General features: G+C 42.3%; 1 protein-coding gene across 1 annotated transcript in view; it reads left to right on the top strand.

The window, feature by feature from the left end:
* Positions 1–593: 593 nt before the first annotated feature.
* Positions 594–21,523, top strand: part of LOC138960362 (tachykinin-like peptides receptor 99D) — a 313,550-nt gene continuing 292,620 nt past the window's right edge. Inside the window, exon 1 of the mRNA XM_070332255.1 lies at positions 594–1,851. Coding sequence (XP_070188356.1) covers positions 1,436–1,851 — 416 coding nt within the window. The 5' untranslated portion in view covers positions 594–1,435. The remainder of the gene's footprint in view (positions 1,852–21,523) is intronic.

The following is a 21,523-nucleotide window of genomic DNA, read 5'->3' as shown; positions in this document are numbered from 1 at the left end:
ACGCTTAAACCAAAGCTTGGAAAAGACCCGTTTGTAGCATTCCGTCCGTCCAGTTTCTGGAACTCAGTCGTACAAGGTGCAAACAGCCGGTTCTGAGAGCACACAAACTAACGTGTCAGTATTTTGACAGGAAGAAACGAAAAATGAGGTGATACTGTGTGTGTGTGCACACACAGCACACGGCGTCATGTCAACCAACATAACGCATGCAAAAGAGCAAACGAGCAAACGCTTCTACTCGTAGAGCTTTTGATGGTGTACTCTCGTCACCCTGTCAATGCAGTCATCCTTACACAACATCAGAAGTTTCCCGGACTCAGTTTCGACAAAGACATTCCACTGCTATGCTCAGAAGGTATAGCAGGCGGATAACTTTGGATCAGATTCGAAAAAACATCCTCATTCGCCCTCTTGTCATTGACATAAAAAGGGGAGGGGGGGGCGCTTGCAGAGCTTTTGATTACCAATACAACCCTCGTTCATGTATTCAGTCACAGAACGCCAGCAGTTGCCAATCCAGTCTCTACAGTCTCTGGTTCAGGTTAGACTCAACAACCTTCCTCCTACCTGGCCCGCCCCATGGCCTCTCATTCTTCCCTAATTCAAATAAGCACAAATAGTTTATTTGCCCGCTCCATTAAATGTGTCTATGTACTCACGTGCCACGCCTATTTTTCTTTGCAGTTCTCGCCCAGGGGAACAGATGGCGAGGAGGCGAGACTCTTGATAGGGTGGAGGGACCATCACGAGCCACGCTATTCTAACGGACACCGCTGCAACAGATAAGCGCTGACAGGCGGGCAGGTGGGAAACAGAAAACCAGGGAATATACACAACTTATGTTTTGCCTGGCCGCCTTTATCGCGCGGAGCCAGTATAAGTTTGATTCTGTTTGTGCTTTTTTTTTCTCCCCGGCTCAGACTGTGACGCTTCGGTCCTTGCGTGTTCCATCAGTGCCCTGCTGCTTCCGGTGTACGCGCGCGCAAGTGTATCATCCTCTTCCTCTTCGCTGATTGGATAACGCTTTGTGCCTGGCTTGGACTGACGTGGGTTTGTTTACTGTTCCTGAAAAAAAATAAACTTGATCTGGTCGCTTTTTGTGAAACTGGTGTGCGCCGTTAAAGAGTGCTGTGGATATATACAGGTTTCCTGTCTCTTGTGGTGTAGTGTAAACTGCAAGTCAGCTGTAGCTGATTCTGCTAATTAGGTGACGTACGTGTTTTGAAAAAAGTGTGTGTGGTTTTTTTTTTTGTGCTTTTGAATGATGTCAATTCATATACTTTTCAAACAGTGTCAAACGCTATTGGAGTAAAAGTGCTCAAACTCGTTATTTCCACACGGATATTTACGCAACTTTGTGACTTTCATTCGAGCGTTCAACGTTGTTCAACCTCACCTTCGTCACTTCCTCTGACGGGTAATCTCTGACGTCAGGATGAACGGCACATTAACGATGAACCTCACAACGGAGGCGATGAACCTCACAACGGAGCCGATGCCCTTCGGCAACACCACGGAACCTGTGCCGGTCAACTTAACCCTACCCTGGTGGCAGCAGCTCTTCTTCTACATCATCTTCGTGGCCATGTTCGTGGTGGCCGCGGGCGGAAATACCATCGTCATCTGGATCGTCTTGGCTCACAAGCGCATGCGCACCGTCACCAACTACTTCTTGATCAACCTGGCGGTGGCTGACGTCATGATCTCGCTGCTGAACACCCCGTTCAACTTCTTGTACAATATGTACCAGGACTGGTGGTTTGACCGAGCCTACTGCAAGTTCTCTTCCTTCATCTCGACCTGCACCATCTCCGCCAGTGTCCTCACCTTCATGGCCATTGCCATCGACAGGTTAGTTGCTTGGCTAAAGGAGAAATGCGATGATGTCATTTTGTGTGTGGAAGGGGGATTTGGGGGGGGGGGAGGGGGTCGGTGGGGTGTTTGTGGGGGAGGAGTTTGTGTGTGTGGAGGGTGGGTGTAAATGTGTGTTTATATGTGTGCGTGCCGCACATGCGTGCGTGTGTGTGTGTGTGTGTTTGTGTGTGTGTGTGTGTTTGTGTGTGTGTGTGTGTGTGTGTGTGTGTGTGTGTGTGTGTGTGTGTGTCCCCAGCATGTCGTAAGAGGCGACTAACGGATTCTGTTTCTCCTTTTACCCTTGTTAAGTGTTTCTTGTATAGAATATAGTCAATGTTTGTAAAGATTTTAGTCAAGCAGTATGTAAGAAATGTTAGGTCCTTTGTACTGGAAACTTGCATTCTCCCAGTAAGGTCATATATTGTACTACGTTGCAAGCCCCTGGAGCAATTTTTTGATTAGTGCTTTTGTGAACAAGAAACAATTAACAAGTGGCTCTATCCCATCTCCCCCCTTTCCCCGTCGCGATATAACCTTGAACGGTTGAAAACGACGTTAAACACCAAATAAAGAAAGAAAGTGTGTGTGTGTGTTGTTCAATCATTGCCACCTCGTTTGTAGAATCGTGCCAGTGCTTGTTTATGAAGCGAGACGTTCTGATTAATGCATCTGACCAGCATCCGTAACCAAAATGGCGTGTGTGTGTGTGTGTGTGTGTGTGTGTGTGTGTGTGTGTGTGTGTTTGTGTGTGTGTGTATTTTATTTCATGTGTGCGTCTGTGTGTTTGTGTGTGTGTGTGTGTGTGTGTGTGTGTGTGTGTGTGTGTGTGTGTGTGTGTGTGTGTGTGTATATGTGTGTGTCTTTGCCGGTCTGTCTGCCTAAATCATAATTTTTCTTTAGGCCTAAAAAAAAAAATAGGTGTGGTTACGGAAACCCGACCTACCCTATTTTTGGGGCCGACCCTATAACTTTTTATTACATTTGTCAAACAATAATACAAAAAAGCCCAAGAAAACGAGTGCAGAAAACGCAATGAAAGCGAAAGCGCCCGAGTCGCACACTTATTTCCCTGTCAAGTAGGTTTAATTTGTACACATTAGAAAAAAAGTTACAAAAAAAAGTGATTGCCTACCTTCCTACCCTATTTTTTTGGCTATGTTACCGTAACCACACCTATTATTTATTTTGGCCTTAGAGCACGGAGAAATACGAAAATGGTTGCAATTTTGTGTGTGGACGCAAACGACCCTGAATACATTGTATAAATGAATTCAAAACTAATTTTCAAATGTTTGAATATTGTGATGGCACACTGATAACACTCACAGAGAGAGGGGGGGGGGCGGGGGAGGGAGGGGGTGAATCTTTGAAGGTACGTTCATTACTTGTTGCTTGCATCATCTTCTGTGACTGGGTTTTCTATTTTCAGTCATTTTCAACATGTGTTTCATGAAAAATTAACATCTGGAATCTGTTTGAAGCAATTGTACACGCATACACTGCGTCTTTACTATCTCATTTTAAGGCTGAGTTGTTAGTGCCAATTTAGGAGAACTAAAACATATGGCGCGCATTGGATGTTGAAAATCTTTTTGTGTTTTTGCTTGTGCACCGGAGTGCAGTTTTTACAACGTTGTGTTCTGCGAAGTTATGCCCACAAGGTGTGTGTGTGTATGTATGCGTATGTGTGTTTGTGTGTGTGTGTGTGTGTGTGTGTGTGCGTCTGTGTGTGTGTGTGTGTGTGTGTGTGTGTGTGTGTGTGTGTGTGTGTGTGTGTGTGCCGTGTGTGTGTTTGTGCCTGCGGGCGTATGTGCGTGCGTGCGTGCGTACGTGTATGTGCATATGTGTGTATGTGAGTGTTTGTGTGCGTACGTGAGGGCCTCCCTGCTTGTGTGTGTGTGTATGTCTGGCTGCCTGGCTGACTGGTTAGTGTATATATATGGATTGTGTGTGTGAGCGTATGACTGTATTAATTCGTGTGTGCGTTCGCTTGTGCGTACGTTCATCCGTCCGTGCTTGCTTCTGTGCGTGTGCATGGATCTGTCTGTGCGTCTCTCTCTCTCTCTCTCTCTCTCTCTCTCTCTCTCTCTCTCTCTCTAATATTCTTCGGACCATTAGGAAACGCCACAGGTGTGACAATCACGATAATTATTCTTGATTTAACGATGACTGATGACCCTCTGATGCCAAAGCTTGCCCACGTCCCATGATTCAGAGACAAATATCACAGCCGGCTTTTCTTCGATCCTGTCAGCAAAATGGCCGTCTCCAGCAGGTCACTAAATATGCGATCAGCGACAATCAGGGCTTTATGGAATGGGCGAACAAAGACAAAATGGGTTAAAATCATTTCAGGTTTAGGGTTGGGGAAATGAGAAGTCTGGAGGATAAAAGTTAATTCAGAGAAAAACGGACATTGCCAGAAATCTGCGGATAAAACGGTTTAAAGGAATAAGGGATGCAATGAATTACAATCAGACTGTTCAAATTCCCTAGACAAAATTGCCTTTCAAAGCGGGAAACATTAAAAACATTCCATTCGATATGAAAAAAATAAACAATAAACATTAAAACTGAAAAACAAGACGATATGCGGTCACTCAATGGAGTGTCAGGTAGTTTAATTCTCTAATTCGTCATCTTCTCCTTCTTCGTTCATGGGCTGAAACTCCCACGTACACTCGGTTTTGTTTTGTTTTTGCACGAGTGGATTTTTGCATGCATGAACGTTTTGACCCCGCCATTTTGGCTGCCATACGCCGATTTCGGGGGACTATTATCCATATGTTTAGCTGTATGGTTTGGGTTGCAAAGTGTTTATGTATTGTCCTCTGTAGGCTATTCAAATTGTTATCTTGAAAAAAACACTTTTTACTAATTTTGCACGTCATGAATTCATTGTCGACTGGTTTAAGCCCAGATCCACCATATTACAAGAATTGTTTTAGCATGTAAGGGCCCTACAACATAATCTCTGATTTCCTTTCCTTTTTTTACTTTTTTCATCTTTGCGACATTCAAAAAGTACTTCTTCTTTTTGAGGACATAACTCTCAACTCCAACCCGCTTTTTAAAGAGATCGGTGTATCAAAAGGGGGACCGACACAGCTTATTTATTGCTTTGTTTACTCCACTTTAAGCCTTGTTAACCAACTTTATTTTGTTGTCGTTGTTGTTGTTGCTGTTGCTGCTGTTGTTGCAAATTGAAGTTTAGGGACGCCGCAGAGGCGCCGGTATCACAAAGTTCACATACCTTTTATTTTCTGTCCAGCCCGAGTTCAGTCCAGACCGTTTTGAACAAATTTGTGTTTTGTGAACTTTAGACCGACACTTTTTGATCACTTGTTAGCGCGCAGCACAGAAACACGACGCCCAATTACCAATGACGAATGACCCGCGGACACTCAAAAACCATTTTCGTCCCGTCACCGAGTTGCCATCATAACGAACGAGGCCCTTCTCCAAAACAGTAATGGAGAAGGAGAACAGCAGAAACAAATCACGGCGAGGCGAGGACGGAGAAGACGAGGAAAAGAATACATTCAGGGGACAGTTTGGCGGTAACGAAGTTGCTTTTCATGAGGGGTCTGGTTACACCACGCGGCTCCCGCCTCATCAAGCGAGCGGAGGAGCAGGGACCGGATGTGAGTTAAACGGATATGAAAGCACCGTCTGGTGGCGAAGCCAGAGCGAGGCTGGCAGCGGAAGCGCAGCCATTTTTCAACCTGTCGTGACGATGCAATCTGTGATGGTGGATGTCGTTTTGGTGCCCCTACCTCACCCGTGCTCAGTCTGTCAAAATCTCGTCGGCAATCTGCTGGACAGCCGCCTGTCTGCTGCCTGCTCTTGTTCTTCATTTTCTTCTCCTTCTCCTTCTCCTCGCCTTCTCCTTACTTTTTCGTGGGTTTCTTCTGCTCTCTCTTCATCTTCATTATCTTCATGTTGTTGCACTTGTTGCTCTTCTTTGTTGATGTATTGGTCGCCGCTTGAGCTTCTTCGGCGCAGATTGCGCAGTTGTTTATTTCTTTTTCTTGGTCTTGTTTTGTTTTCCGTGTCCCGCCTCTTCCTCCTTTTCTTCTTCTGAAGATGAAGCTGATCATGTTCAATATTTGTGTTTATTTTTAATGTTTATTATCTTTAGTGATGTTCTTGCTCCCTGACTCATTTGTAAAACAGTATGAGTGTAGTCCTCGCCGCATCGGGGAAAGCAAAATAAAACACACAAATCAAATATCAAGCAAACAAGAACTTAGTAGCACATCACTGCATTCAGCGTTGTCTGGCTCTTTGAACATCAGTACAGTAGGGTTTTTTTATTTTGTTTTTATTTTGTTTTTTGTTGTCTTTTTCCATTCACTATCAATAAAATTGAACTTATCAAAATCAAATAAATCAAAACAGAATTAAAACTAATAAAATGAAATAAGACCAAATGAAATACTGGCATTGTCTAAAGTGGTGTTTTATTTCATTGTTTTTTCGGTTGTTTATTTGCTTTCTTGTTCGTTGCCGAATTTGTTTTTGCTCTCCCCGGTGAGATTCTAAGCTTCCGGATTGTTGTATGGCTCAAGTGGCAGCATGCTTGTAGCCTGTGTGAAACTGAAAGCTTCGATAGATGTGTAGCCGTTGACACGATATCGGATTATCCGAGAAGGACATAATCTTTTATTAATCACGGTAGCCATAACTTGACAGCTGTACAAATATATGAACACCGTGTGCTATGAATAACCAGTTGGCAACAGCTTTCAGCTTTGCGAGTCAGTTTTAGATCGATTCAAATGATTGACATTAACAGCAAAGCTAATCATGCATGCAGCAATCAAATGAGCAGTCACTACAACACCAAAGGTTTGCTTGCACCGATAGCATCATTATACGTCTCTTTCTTTTTTCTCGGTAACATCCACTGTATATCCAATTGTAAATTATACTTGTATCGTGTGATGGTTTTTTTCTTTTTCGTCCTCAGCAATCGTGTGACATATTTTCGCCGAGACAGATAACATGATTATCTGTACATATACACAATGCCCTTTCTCGCAATAAACAGCCATGGCATGTCTTTGAAAAGTTTCTAGTTTTTAATGTTTTAATTTCTTTTATTAATTTAGCAGTTGAAGGCCATATTTTGCTTAACAGTTGAAATAATTATAATGAATTACACGCACGCCTTCCCCTTGCTCGCCATAGCATGCTCTTGAATAGTTTATATTTTTTTAATTTCTCATGGTGTGTGTGTGTGCAATGTGTGTGTGTGTGTGTGTGTGTGTGTGTGTGTGTGTGTGTTGTTGTGTGTGTGTGTGTGCGTGTGTGTGTGTGTGTGTGTGTGTGTGTGTGTGTGCGTGTGCGTGTGCGTGTGTGTGTGTGTGTGTGTGTGTGTGTGTGTGTGTGTGTGTGTGTGTGTGAAATAGCAAGTATGTGTGAGCGTGAATGTTCGTGGCGTGTATATTGTGTGCGCAAGATGGGAGTGCAGGGCATGTGTGCAATTGTGTTTGTGTGTGTGCGAGATTATTTAGATTTCAACATCTGCTTGCGACACTCGCTGGAATAGCGTACAGTATACAGTGTACACCTTCAGGCCTCTTATCGCCCTGATATCGTTTAGTTTTGTCAACTGACAAGTTTGACCTTTTTCGTCATTTTTTTCTTTCTCTTGTTTAAAACAAAAATGTTATTGTTGTTTTTACAATGGCTGGACGGGACTGTGTGCTATGTACACCTTCAGGGCTGTTTTCCCATTGCTAGCGGTGTGTTTTGTCCACACACAAAAACCCGAAATAAGCACCTGCTGTCTCTTCATTTGATCAGATTGTCTTTTAAATATAACTGTACATCAGCAGTATCGCAGCGTTCGTGGCTTTCATTATCACGTGTAGCTCATAACCGTTGGGGGAGAGAGAGAGAGAGAGAGGGAGAGAGAGAGAGAGAGAGAGAGAGAGAGAGAGAGAGAGAGAGAGAGAGAGAGAGAGAGAGAGAGAGAGAGAGAGAGAGAGAGAGAGAGAGAGAGAATGCCGTCTTCCATTTCCAACCTCTAATGACGTTCTGTGGAAACGGGATTAAGATATAAAACACAGCAATTCAAACTAGGGGGGAAAAAGCAAGAAAAGCTTTCAGATTACAATTATTCAAAAAAGAAATCAAGTAAACAGGTACTGCGAGAGGATGACCCATAAAACAGATTCTTTATGCGATTATTTGTGATTTACGCGTCAGTTCTTTCACTACCCTTCTGGTTTTTTCCTTATTCTGATATCAAACATCACCGCTTTTGCGCTGAGCCGCTATATATGGAAAATCTTTTAGGGCCTTTCACAAATCCGATACAATAAAATATTTCAGCATGAAAAAGGAAATAGCCATAATAGTACGGTTGCTAGAAGCGCTGACCAACAAGTGTTCAGATATTTTTCTAATTGTCGTTTCTAGATAGTAAAATATGTGCTGAAAACGGTCAGCTATCGCACCATCAAGAAATCGGTTCCCTAGTACCCCTTTAAGGGTCTGGAACCACCCCGGGTGGCAATATCGGGTCGCAACAAAGAGTGTTCCCCATAGCCGGAAAGAGCCTCAACCGTGAAAGATAGAAAGAAAGGTATTGAACAAAAAAGACGCACAACACCAATGTGAACCATTTGTGTTATCATACTTATATTAAAATATTGATGACCATGGAATAAATGGGTTATTTTTAGATTTCTGACAAAAAATCGCGAAAAACATGACAAATTGTCTTTTTTATAGCCTAAACTATGAAAGATTTAAAGACAAGTATTGAACACAAAAGATAGCAATGGATAATGGCAACAACATTTGCTCTCATTGTTGTACAAAATTGTTGATTGTTTTTTAATACTTTTCCGTTTTTGTGGATTTCACAAAGCATACCAATTAAACGGCAATCCAGGTAACTCGTCCGAATTTTTGCGGCTAAGAGCCTCAACATTTGAAGATAGAAAGACTATCATTGAACAAAAACTATGGTAAACACTAATGTTAATAACTTTTGATCTCACACTGATATTGAAATATTGATGACCATGCAATTAATGGGCTATTTTCAGATTTGTGGGTACAAAATCGCCCAAAACATGACAAATTGTCTTTTTTCTAGCCTAAACTATGAAAGATTTAAAGACAAGTATTGAATATAAAAGATTGAACGGGATAATAGCAACAACATTTGCACTCATTGTTGTACAAAATTGTTGATTGTTCTTGAATATTTTCCGTTTTTGTGGATTTCACAAAGCGTACCGATTAATCGGCAACCCGTGTCAATCATCCGAATTATTTCATGCTACGCCAAAACGATTGAAAATGGATGGAATATTAGTGTTTGAAGACAAAAGGCGCACATTGTCATGTTAAGCATATCTTGTTACACCGTATACACATCAAAATCGTGATAGCTCTTGGTTTGAATGTTACAATGTTTGATTTTGTGCAAGTTACACACATTGATACTGACAAAATGTAATGATATTCCAGGACAATATATCCAGCGCGCTCTTTGGGTCCCCAAAACACTGTACATGGTGAGTCCCATTGTGGTGCCAAAGTAGAAAATAATTATATTCACTTTAGCGATAGTCCGCAGTAGACGACATCAAATGACACAGACTGTAATGATAACTCAAAACTCGTCATCGCTTTCAGCAAACGCGTCAAAGTCAACCTCCTCATCTTCTTCCTCGTCTTCCTCGTCATCCTCTTCTTCACAACCACCATCTGCCAGAAGATCGATCAGCGACACAGGTAGGATGGGCTTGAGGCACCACACGGGTTCCAGGACACCGTCTGCATTTTTCGTCCATCCCTGCCCCTGGTCGTAGGGTTTGGGCCTCTCCAGAATGCCTTCATGAGCACGCTTGTACAGGGCAACGCGGTGGTTTACTCGCTGAATGTGCAGCATCAGAGCAGATTGGCAGGGAGGCATGCGGGCTAGATCGACCTTACACTTGGACGTGAGTTTCTCGTTGTCTCCCACCATCTTGCGGAGTAGCTTTCCACGAACGACATCAACTGATTTCTCACGACTGTAATTGTACATCAGGCACGTAAACTCTTCCAACTGCTTCACCACCCGAAGTTTGACATCCCAGTCTATGAAAAGACCTTGGAGATGGTGAACCTCCTCGACGATCCAGACTGTCCAAAGGTGGGGAGACATCGCGAACTGGAGAAGGCCGAAATCAAGAAAAGCGAGAAGGCTGTTTAGAGAGTCATCACTGCTGTCAAGAACTTCACGAACCCGTTTTCCATCTCAGACAAAGACAGGCTCTACTCCTTGGCGTCTGGTGCCCCTGTCCGCATGAACGTCGAACAGGACTTGCTTCAGGCGGAAGCTAAAGGCATGGTCGCCAAAACTGACTTCATTACCCGCCTTCAAAGTGGAGAGCCAAGAAGCTTCTTTGACCCTGTAAAGAGGCAGAAACTGAAGACAATGGAGGCTTGCAGCAAGAAGGTCACGCTCACATCCTCACAAGGAAAGGCCCTCCAGTACCAGGTGCAAAGCGACCTCGCGTTTCTGCTTCTCGTCAAGTCACAGCAACTAGACGAACCATTGGTCTTGGACAAACTCATGATGGGTGGTGCTGTACCTCCATCTTGCCGCAACGCTTGGATACAAGAACGCTGTGGTCAGAACCCCGGACACTGACATCTTTGTCATTCTTCTCTACCACGCTGAAGCCATCAAGTTGACTGTATACCTGGATACGGGATCAGGAAAATATTGGCAACTGATCAACCTCTCTGAGCTTGCAGAGTCCCTGGGGCATGACTACTGTGCCACTCTTCTTGGGTTCTATGTGTACAGCGGAGAGGACTGCACCAGTGCATTCAAAGGAAAGGGGAAGGTGGGGCCCCTTAAGAAACTGGAGAAGAACCCCAAGTTTCACACGGCATTCAGGCAGCTTGGTGACGACTGGGATGTCAAACTTCGGGTGGTGAAGCAGTTGGAAGATTTTACGTGCCTGATGTACAATTACAGTCGTGAGAAATCAGTTGATGTCGTTCGTGGAAAGCTACTCCGCAAGATGGTGGGAGACAACGAGAAACTCACGTCCAAGTGTAAGGTCGATCTAGCCCGCATGCCTCCCTGCCAACCTGCTCTGATGCCGCACATTCAGCGAGTAAACCACCGCGTTGCCCTGTACAAGCGTGCTCATGAAGGCATTCTGGAGAGGCCCAAACCCTACGACCAGGGGCAGGGATGGACGAAAAATGCAGACGGTGTCCTGGAACCCGTGTGGTTCCTGAAGCCCATCCTACCTGTGTCGCTGATCGATCTTCTGGCAGATGGTGGTTGTGAAGAAGAGGATGACGAGGAAGACGAGGAAGAAGATGAGGAGGTTGACTTTGACGGGTTTGCTGAAAGCGATGACGAGTTTTGAGTTATCATTACAGTCTGTGTCATTTGATGTCGTCTACTGCGGACTATCGCTAAAGTGAATATAATTATTTTCTACTTTGGCACCACAATGGGACTCACCATGTACAGTGTTTTGGGGACCCAAAGAGCGCGCTGGATATATTGTCCTGGAATATCATTACATTTTGTCAGTATCAATGTGTGTAACTTGCACAAAATCAAACATTGTAACATTCAAACCAAGAGCTATCACGATTTTGATGTGTATACGGTGTAACAAGATATGCTTAACATGACAATGTGCGCCTTTTGTCTTCAAACACTAATATTTCATCCATTTTCAATCGTTTTGGCGCAGCATGAAATAATTCGGATGATTGACACGGGTTGCCGATTAATCGGTACGCTTTGTGAAATCCACAAAAACGGAAAATATTCAAGAACAATCAACAATTTTGTACAACAATGAGTGCAAATGTTGTTGCTATTATCCCGTTCAATCTTTTATATTCAATACTTGTCTTTAAATCTTTCATAGTTTAGGCTAGAAAAAAGACAATTTGTCATGTTTTGGGCGATTTTGTACCCACAAATCTGAAAATAGCCCATTAATTGCATGGTCATCAATATTTCAATATTAGTGTGAGATCAAAAGTTATTAACATTAGTGTTTACCATAGTTTTTGTTCAATGATAGTCTTTCTATCTTCAAATGTTGAGGCTCTTAGCCGCAAAAATTCGGACGAGTTACCTGGACTGCCGTTTAATTGGTATGCTTTGTGAAATCCACAAAAACGGAAAAGTATTAAAAAACAATCAACAATTTTGTACAACAATGAGAGCAAATGTTGTTGCCATTATCCATTGCTATCTTTTGTGTTCAATACTTGTCTTTAAATCTTTCACAGTTTAGGCTATAAAAAAGACAATTTGTCATGTTTTTCGCGATTTTTTGTCAGAAATCTAAAAATAACCCATTTATTCCATGGTCATCAATATTTTAATATAAGTATGATAACACAAATGGTTCACATTGGTGTCGTGCGTCTTTTATGTTCAATACCTTTCTTTCTATCTTTCACGGTTGAGGCTCTTTCGGGCAATGGGAACACTCTTTGTTGCGACCCGATATTGCCACCCGGGGTGGTTCCAGACCCTTAAAGGGGTACTAGGGAACCGATTTCTTGATGGTGCGATAGCTGACCGTTTTCAGCACATATTTTGCTATCTAGAAACGACAATTAGAAAAATATCTGAACACTTGTTGGTCAGCGCTTCCAGCCACTAAACTATAAGGATTCTTCAGGCTTCCAACTTCGTAGCTTCCCTGCCGCCTTTCGGACTCGTCCTACCGGCCCCGCGTAAGAACAAACCTCAGAGGAAATGTGTGTGTATGTGTGTGTGTGCCAGTGTGTGTGTGTGTGTGTGTGTGTGTGTGTGTGTGTGTGTGTGTGTGCGTGCGTGGGTGCGCGCGCGCGCGTACGTGCGCGCCCGTGCGTGCGTGTGTGTGTGTGTGTGTGTGTGTGTGCGTGCGTGCGTGCGTGTACGTGCGTGTGCGTGCGTGCGTGCGTGCGTGTGTGCGTTCGTCTGTGTGTGTGTGTGTGTGTGTGTGTGTGTGTGCTTTTATTTCATTCTCGCAACCGTAATTATCAATGTCCACTTTGAACTGGTTGGTGGACGCCATCTGCCAAAGAATAAACCTCAGAGCTCACATGTTAGATTTATTTCCCGGGTTTTTTTCCCAGCTACTTCTGATAGATCTAAAAATCATAGTTTTGGAGCGCGTGACCTGTGATTGTGTATGTGCATTTTTGACAGTTTCGCAAACAACACAAAACCTTAATGACTGGTTGGTAGCGAGTGGTCGAAGAGCCGCGGGGTGTATGTGTGTGGGGGGGGAGGGGGGAGCGGGGGGTGGGTGTGCAAGGTTTGAAAGATAAGCAGGAACACTGTGTCTGTGTTTGACGATGTGCACATACAGAAAACGTCTGAAAATATGATTTATGTTACGTGGGCGCTGGTGGGAGGGGGGGGGGGGGGGGGGTCCGAAAGAAACGAACGAAAGGTATGGCTGTGGTTGTTGATATGGAGAATAAACGCAGGGGAAAACAACACGAAAACGCCACTTTTATTGATGGTTTATTGTGACTGCATGGGCAGAAGAGAAGATGGGGGGGGGGGGGGGGGGGGGGCAGGCGTGTGGAGGGTGAGGGTGGGAAGTTTGGAGAAAAATAATTGAAATGTGCATCTTTTTATATTTAGTCAAGTTTTGACTAAATATTTTAACATCGAGGGGGAATCGAAACGAGGGTCGTGGTGTATGTGCGTCTGTCTGTCTGTGTGTGTGTGTAGAGCGATTCAGACTAAACTACTGGACCGATCTTTATGAAATTTGACATGAGAGTTCCTGGGTATGAAATCCCCATACGTTTTTTTCATTTTTTTGATACATGTCTTTGATGACGTCATATCCGGCTTTTCGTGAAAGTTGAGGCGGCACTGTCACGCCCTCATTTTTCAACCAAATTGGTTGAAATTTTGGTCAAGTAATCTTCGACGAAGCCCGGACTTCGGTATTGCATTTCAGCTTGGTGGCTTAAAAATTAATTAATGACTTTGGTCATTAAAAATCTGAAAATTGTAAAAAAAAAAAAAAATTTATAAAACGATCCAAATTTACGTTTATCTTATTCTCCATCATTTGCTGATTCCAAAAACATATAAATAAGTTATATTCGGATTAAAAACAAGCTCTGAAAATTAAATATATAAAAATTATTATCAAAATTAAATTGTCCAAATCAATTTAAAAACACTTTCATCTTATTCCTTGTCGGTTCCTGATTCCAAAAACATATAAATATGATATGTTTGGATTAAAAACACGCTCAGAAAGTTAAAACAAAGAGAGGTACAGAAAAGCGTGCTATCCTTCTTAGCGCAACTACTACCCCGCTCTTCTTGTCAATTTCACTGCCTTTGCCATGAGCGGTGGACTGACGATGCTACGAGTATACGGTCTTGCTGAAAAATGGCATTGCGTTCAATTTCATTCTGTGAGTTCGACAGCTACTTGACAAAATATTGTATTTTCGCCTTACGCGACTTGTTACTTTTTGTTTTACATGTTGATGTTGCGGAATATAGACACGTATTCTTGTGTGCCTTGTTGTTCACCTCGGATTCAATAAGAAAGCATTCCAACACCACCGTTACCAACGTTTTATTCTGTTAAAACCCTGTTGAAATGAGAATTGAAATAGAACACTGCATTATCCCCTATTCAGGATAAATTCCACATCAAAAACAGATTATATAAGAATGCTTGTGTGCTCGTTTAGAACGTCAAACATCAAGCTGGTGTTAATTGCGCATGTTATATAAAGCGAGAAAAAACCGCGAGAGAGGGGTGCATAAAGGATAATTATGCCCAGCGATCCAACATTCTGGCACCGTCGAGAGTGAGAAATGCAAAAAGAATCCTCTACAACAAATCACTTTTCACTTTCCAACTCCGGACAACCCTGTTTATTCATTTCCTAATGTCACACTATTCCCATAAAATGGGTAACGCTACACCAACTATAGCCTCTCTCTCTCTCTCTCTCTCTCTCTCTCTCTCTCTCTCTTTCTCTCTCTCTCTCTCTCTCTCTCTCTCTTTCTTTTTTTCTTTGACCAATGCTTCCCCGCTGACAACGAAGCAAATGAAGTTTTCGTGTTATGCCTGATGACTGGTCATCATTGGGCAACTGATACCAACCTCCCAAATCGACAACCACTCCTTGTTACAGGAGGGAGAGATCGAAACATCCCTTTTCACTGATAGCATTTTCTCTGTGGTGGTCGGAATCAGCTTGTGTTGATCAGACCCGAGTCTAGAGGAACGCTAGAGGTCTGTGGTGGGTCCAGGGACGCAGAAGACTTGGGCTGCACAATGCTGAGATTCTTCAGTGAACGGGAAATCCCTCTCAGACAATGATCAATGGGTTTTGTTTGCCTTCGCACTTTACATTAACGACCAGAGGTGGGGGGGGGGGGGGGGTTCCACTCCTTGGTAAATACAAGGCATTTACTTGGTACAAGGTACCAATCAGCAAACGGCATTGAGCTAAAAATCACAACCGTTACTTATACAATCTGCAACTGATTGTGAAACTTCCGCAGCAACTGTCTGCGATGTGTCTGCAGATGTCGTGTAGCCTACTATATATAAGTCTGTAATGTGAACCCCCAATTTTGTTGAGAAAGTCTACTACTTAACTCTGTGTTCAAATAACTCGAACGTCATGCTTCTTTTAGGCTACCACGTCTGCGACCTATCTAATTTATTTTTATGTCGGAAGTTATCGTCTATTCCATCGTGTCTGCATGTTGTGTGAAATCACAACAGGCGCGGAGTAGCTGCCGTCCCCGTCGTTATTTCGTTCCTTTCGCATTATTCCCAACACTGGCTGTTAATTTTTGGTATATGTTCAAGTAGAAGGCTGCTCTTATCCCGTGTAAAAGCCTTACCTGGACTGTGATGTGCATGATGGTTTACGCGATAAGGACGATATCTTCTAGCTGCGTAGATGCTTCTGACACGCCAGACGTTAGAATGTCGTTAGCATGAGGTCTAATCTAATGATGTCTGCACTTGTGATGCTTTCAGGAGCCCAGTGAAGTTTTTGTCCTGTCCGTGCTTATATAATACGTTCGACATTCCATTGAATAACTTTTTGTTGATTTGGGTTTATTTAATTCATGCTTTATGGAAAGTTTCTGGTTTGCTCGGTTCCTGGTTTTCTTCTTGGTTTCTAAAAGCCACACAGAATTTTGTAAAACGCTTTCAAATTAGAAAATGGAATTGCGTAAAATCAGAATACATCGGCAGAACAGCCTTCCCGGAAAGAAAAAAACCCACACAACTAAACTTCAGATATGAACGTCCACCACAATTCACCAGGCGCATTTTTCAAGAGGATGCACTCACTGTCAAAAACGTTCACATGTTGTTGTTTTTCAGGTGATGTTTGTTGTGCCATCGACAAAGAAACAAAACGGAAAGAAAAATACATTGTCGTGCTTGTAGTTCCGGGTTCAGCAGCAAACTTTTGTTGTACTTATTGCACAAGGAGAAGACAGTTTGCGAGAGGCTGATGATCCTGACTTTCAATATGACAGAGTTCAGAGATATATCTCAAATGAGCAATACTCGTAGGACACGAGTCGAAGGCATGATCGTTGCAGGGGAAGAGATGACCGGGGCTGCAATATCCCAGGAACACAGAGCGGAGATATTTTGCGAGTAGACTATAGGTTTCAGGGCATGGTAGTGAAAGCGAGAACTAAAGGAAGCATACCCAGGAAATAGAAGGCGAAGATGTTTTGCGAATAGACGATAACCTTTTGAGACAGGGCAGTGACACAAAAAATGTAGGACCTTTTGCGAATGGTACTTAACCTGACATGGCAGTGAACAGAAAGAACTTAGGACCCTTTTAAAGTGGACCATAACCTTTCAGTCATGGCAGTGAACATAAATACATTTTAATGTAGGACCTTGCGCAAGTTGACAATATCATTTGAAGCATGGCAAGTAACAGAAAGAACTTAGGGCATTTTGCGAGTGGACCATAACGTTTGAGACAATCATGGCAGTGACAAATGAACTTAGGACGTTTTGCAAATGGACCATAGCCCTCAGGACTTGGCAGTTCCATAGAAAAATACAGGAAGCAATACCCAGGAAACACAAGGCGAAAACATTGTGCAGGTAGGACTTTTACTTTGAGGACATGGCACTGCAAGAGGGACAACTAAAGCAAGAACTGTTCAGGGCCGTCTTGCTCAGCATGGCTCTATCCCCTGTAGACTCTACAAGGAACTTAGTGGATAAATATCGACAGGGGGCCGACAAATGGTTTAAATGTGAAATGTGTGTATATGGGTGTGGGTCTGAAACAAACAAACAAACAAACAAACCATGTGAACCCCCCCAGGCCGCAGGCCTTCGATGTAGTGATTGAAAAAAAAAGGATGTTCTCAAATGGTTCAATTCTCATTTGGTCTGATTCTCAAATGGTACTGGTATACTCCCCCCCCTGGCCGCAGGCCTAGGATTTAAAAAAAAATAATTAATTAATTATTTATTTATTTTAAACATTAAAAAAATTAATTAGAGTAAAACAAAACATTAAAACGTTCATAATAAATAATAATAATAAACAAGAATTTAACACACAAAAAAACAAAAGAATAGATAATTCGCCCATGTTGGGAATCGAACCAGGACCGCTTTCGCCGTAGCCGAACGCCTTACCGGACATCTTACCATCACACCACAAACTCTTCATTGTTCCGTCAGTGAATTTAGTGCTATTATACCTAACCGTTACTGGCAGACATGGGCCGATCGATCGACCGGAAACTTCCACATTCTTCCACACACAGCTTTGTCAGTTGTTGAGGGCTTACAAGGTTTTGACGGCAACAATAATTATTGTAGTTCTCTAAGACTTTATTTCTGTTTGATTTGTAATATGTTGGGAAGACATATTTATCAATTGATCAACAAAATAAAACATAATAAACTGAAAACGACACAACATTGATAAAATTATTATTGGCCAACGTTTAACGTTTACGAAGGCCTCAATCTTCCCGCGCATAGACCAGATTAATAGGTGCTTGATTTTGGTATTTTGAATCACATAACATTAAACGTTTGTTGGGCTTCATGGTCATTGGCAACAGCCATAATAATATTACATGATGTATAAAATATTATATTTCAGCATATGTGAATTACATGTCATCATACCAAACTGTCATACATTTTTATTCCTACATTATTTTGATTGATCACAACCAAACCTACTATCATTGGACACATCCAAATGCAAGCGCCTGTTCTTGACAATTTCCCACTGATCTAAAAATAAAATCAGTGCAATTTCCTGGGTCGGGCTTTGCCACAGACACTCATGGTTTGGCCTGTAGGTAAAATGTACAATGTATTTTCTGATTTGTGCACAAAACCTTGTTTTCTTTTTTCTTTTTTTTAACATAACAATGTTTAATGTCACTGTATGTTTGAAAGACCATGGTCACATTTGTAAAACAAACGTTAAATTAGAAAATAAATAACATTTTGGTTCATGATTTTTTCCTACACCTGTGCTGAAAATAAGAAATAAAAATGTTGGTATATAAGTCACTCAAATACAGCAATGAATGAATGGTATGAGTTTTTTGCGGTTGACCCTGCACAGTTCGACCAATGACATTTGTGTTGAACAATTTTGCCGTCACCCCTCCCATAGGGTGACGTATTTCACAACTTCCTGTGTTACACAAACTCAGTGATGACCAATTTTGCCTTCACACCTCCCATAGGGTGACGGATTTCACAACTTTCTACTGATGAACAATGTTGCCTTCAACATGTCACAACTTCCTGTGTACACAAACTGATGACGTATTTCACAACAAAATGGCGCTGCCCATGGTCAACCGCAAAACTATCCGTATGAATGGGGGCCTCCTGGCCCCCATAATAACTCCCATCACCGTGCTCGCCTTTTTCCATTGAACAAAACGACCGCCATGGTTCTCAATTAGATTAGGTGTCTGCCGCTCAGCCTTCTTGGCCGGGAGGTCGTGGCGATAGAGGCGACTCTTTGGACAGCTGAGGTGAGAAGTCTAGCCTCATCTTCCTAGCAGGGGGAGTCAGCCATGATGTGTAGATACTAATGTTCGCTGTAAATCCAGCTATCGCCGGTTCGACCGATATCTCGACCCGAGCTGCATTGCCACGGTATCTACTGCGAGACTTGGCACACATGGTCTGTGCTGATTGTCTTGGTGAGATGACGGTTCTTTTTTTTTAACATTTATTTTTTACTTCCGGGACAAGGTATATAAGATCATTGATTGTCTCCCTTAGAAATGTTTCCCGACACTATGTCTGTTGTGACGACGTACCATTTTTGGAGATGTTGGTATTATCGATTGACCGATCAATTCCCCTTCAACTTATTTTTTAAATTTTTTTTGGGGGGACTTTGTGTGCTTTTTCTTGTGGGGGTCAGGGGGGGGGTCGGATCGAATAACCCATACCTAAGTGTTTCACTCTCTCTCTCTCTCTCTCTCTCTTGAGATGACAGATCTCAATAATTATACTGCCCTAAACTGTAACATATCTACTGAGGAGACTGTCAAATGCGGGGTGCCTCAAGGTTCAGTGCTTGGGCCGATCTTGTTCTGTCTGTATATCAATGATCTGCCACTGCACATTTCTGATAGCAATGTAAGAAGAGATTTTTTTGCTGACGATTCTTCTCTTCATGCAAGTGGAAAGTCTGTTCCAGTAATTGAGTCCTCCCTTCAAACAGCTTTAAACGATGTAAAGAAATGGTGTAGTGCTAATGCTATGCTTGTCCATCCAATAAAAACTAAAAGTATGGTAATTGCAACCAAACAAAAACACCAGATTTCTCCACTCAAACTAAATCTTACTATTGGTACGCAATCAATTGAAAAAGTTCAACAGCATCGCGTTTTAGGGGTAATTATTGATTGTGAATTCAAGTGGCAGGCACAATTACAGCATATCTGCAAGAAAGTAGCCAAGAACGTTTTCCTCCTATCCAAGTTAAAGCAATTTACGGACAGAAGGACTCTGGAAATGTTCCACCATGCTCATGTAATGCCTCACATTAATTATGTTTCGACGCTCTGGGATGGCAGCAGTGATGTCCACTTGAAAAAGTTAGACTCTCTCTATCGTCGCTCGGCCAAACTCATCGTAAAGGATAATGCCTCAACAGATATGAAATTAAAAATGCTTAACTTTCTTCCACTGGAAAAGCATCTCAAGTTAAACAAAGCCATTTTCATGCATAAATTGTATTACAGTAAAGTGCCGATTTACATGACATCATTATTCAATAAAGCTACCCACAGATATGGGTCGGTCAACTTGATCCCACCGATTCCACGAATTGACCTGTATAAGACCAGTCTTGCTTTTTCGGGTACTTCAGTTTGGAATTCACTTCCATCATCCTTTAAGCACTTAAAGTCATTAAAAAGTTTTTAAAAATGTGTTAAAAATTACTTAATGTCTGAGTAATTTAACGCCTTTTGATTTACCACACTTAGTATTACGTCAAAGATATGCTGTGCATTGTATATTCTGAACATATTTTTGTTGTACTATTGCTACATGTTCGATTGCTACCAGCTTGTATTTATAATTACCTGCATAGTATGCATTTGATTTTATGAATAACCACATCATCATCATCATCATCATCATCATCATCATCATCATCATCATCATCATCATCATCATCATCATCATCATCATCGTCATCTTTATTATCACGTGCTGAAGTTTTCCGACCTCCTTTTTTTGTTGGTTAACTTTTTAACTTTTTAATTTTTAATTTCTTAATTATGTGACAGGGGAGGCTACCGCTCCTTTCACAGCAGACTCTGCACCCGAGTTGTTGGCCTTTAAAAGTCAACACCAGTGGATTGTAGAGTTCTGTTTGTGATGGGGTCTGGTGGTTTCCGATTGTCTGTATGTTCATGGAAACCTTCGGGTTTGCATAACAGTTTTTATAGGGCTAAGAAATTAGCCCTAACATTTTCAATCCTGTTTGATTGCACTTCGCTTCCCGAGGTGATCGTAGTGTTTCGGCACACGGTTACAATTATAGAACTGTACCCACGGAATATGCGCGATATAAGCGTCATTTATTTATTGATATTTATTGATAATTGTGTGTCTATGCGTCCCAAGGACAGATTGTAAGAAAATGCGTAGCCTTAAATCTTAATCCTTGTTAAATAAAGTTCAATTCAATTCAATTCTCTCTCTCTTTCTCTCTCTCTCTTTCTCTCTCTCTCTCTCTCTCTCTCTCTCTCTCTCTCTCTCTCTTTCTCGCTTTCTCTCTCTCTCTGTCTCTCTCTCTCTCTCTCTCTCTCTGTGTGAATATCCGTGTAAATATGTGATTCGATTAGTCCCCTCTCTGGGCGAGGGCAGGTTGAAAAAAGCTCGTTGTATTGCTTATGCCACAACCCTCGAAAAATACAATTTGATTTGATTTGATTTGATTTGATCTCTCTTTCTCTCTCTCTCTCTCTCTCTCTCTCTCTATCTCTCTCTCTCTCTCTCTCTCTCTCTCTCTCTTTCTTCTTCCTCCTCACTCTCTCACTTTCTCTCTCTCTCTCTCTCTCTCTCTCTCTCTCTCTCTCTCTCTCTCTCTCTCTCTCTCTCTCTCTCTCTCTGTGTTTTGCAATATC

This window comes from Littorina saxatilis, linkage group LG2, assembly GCF_037325665.1.
Source record: "Littorina saxatilis isolate snail1 linkage group LG2, US_GU_Lsax_2.0, whole genome shotgun sequence".
Classification (NCBI taxonomy): Eukaryota; Metazoa; Mollusca; class Gastropoda; order Littorinimorpha; family Littorinidae; genus Littorina; species Littorina saxatilis.
This window is presented reverse-complemented; position numbering and strand designations above follow the sequence as displayed.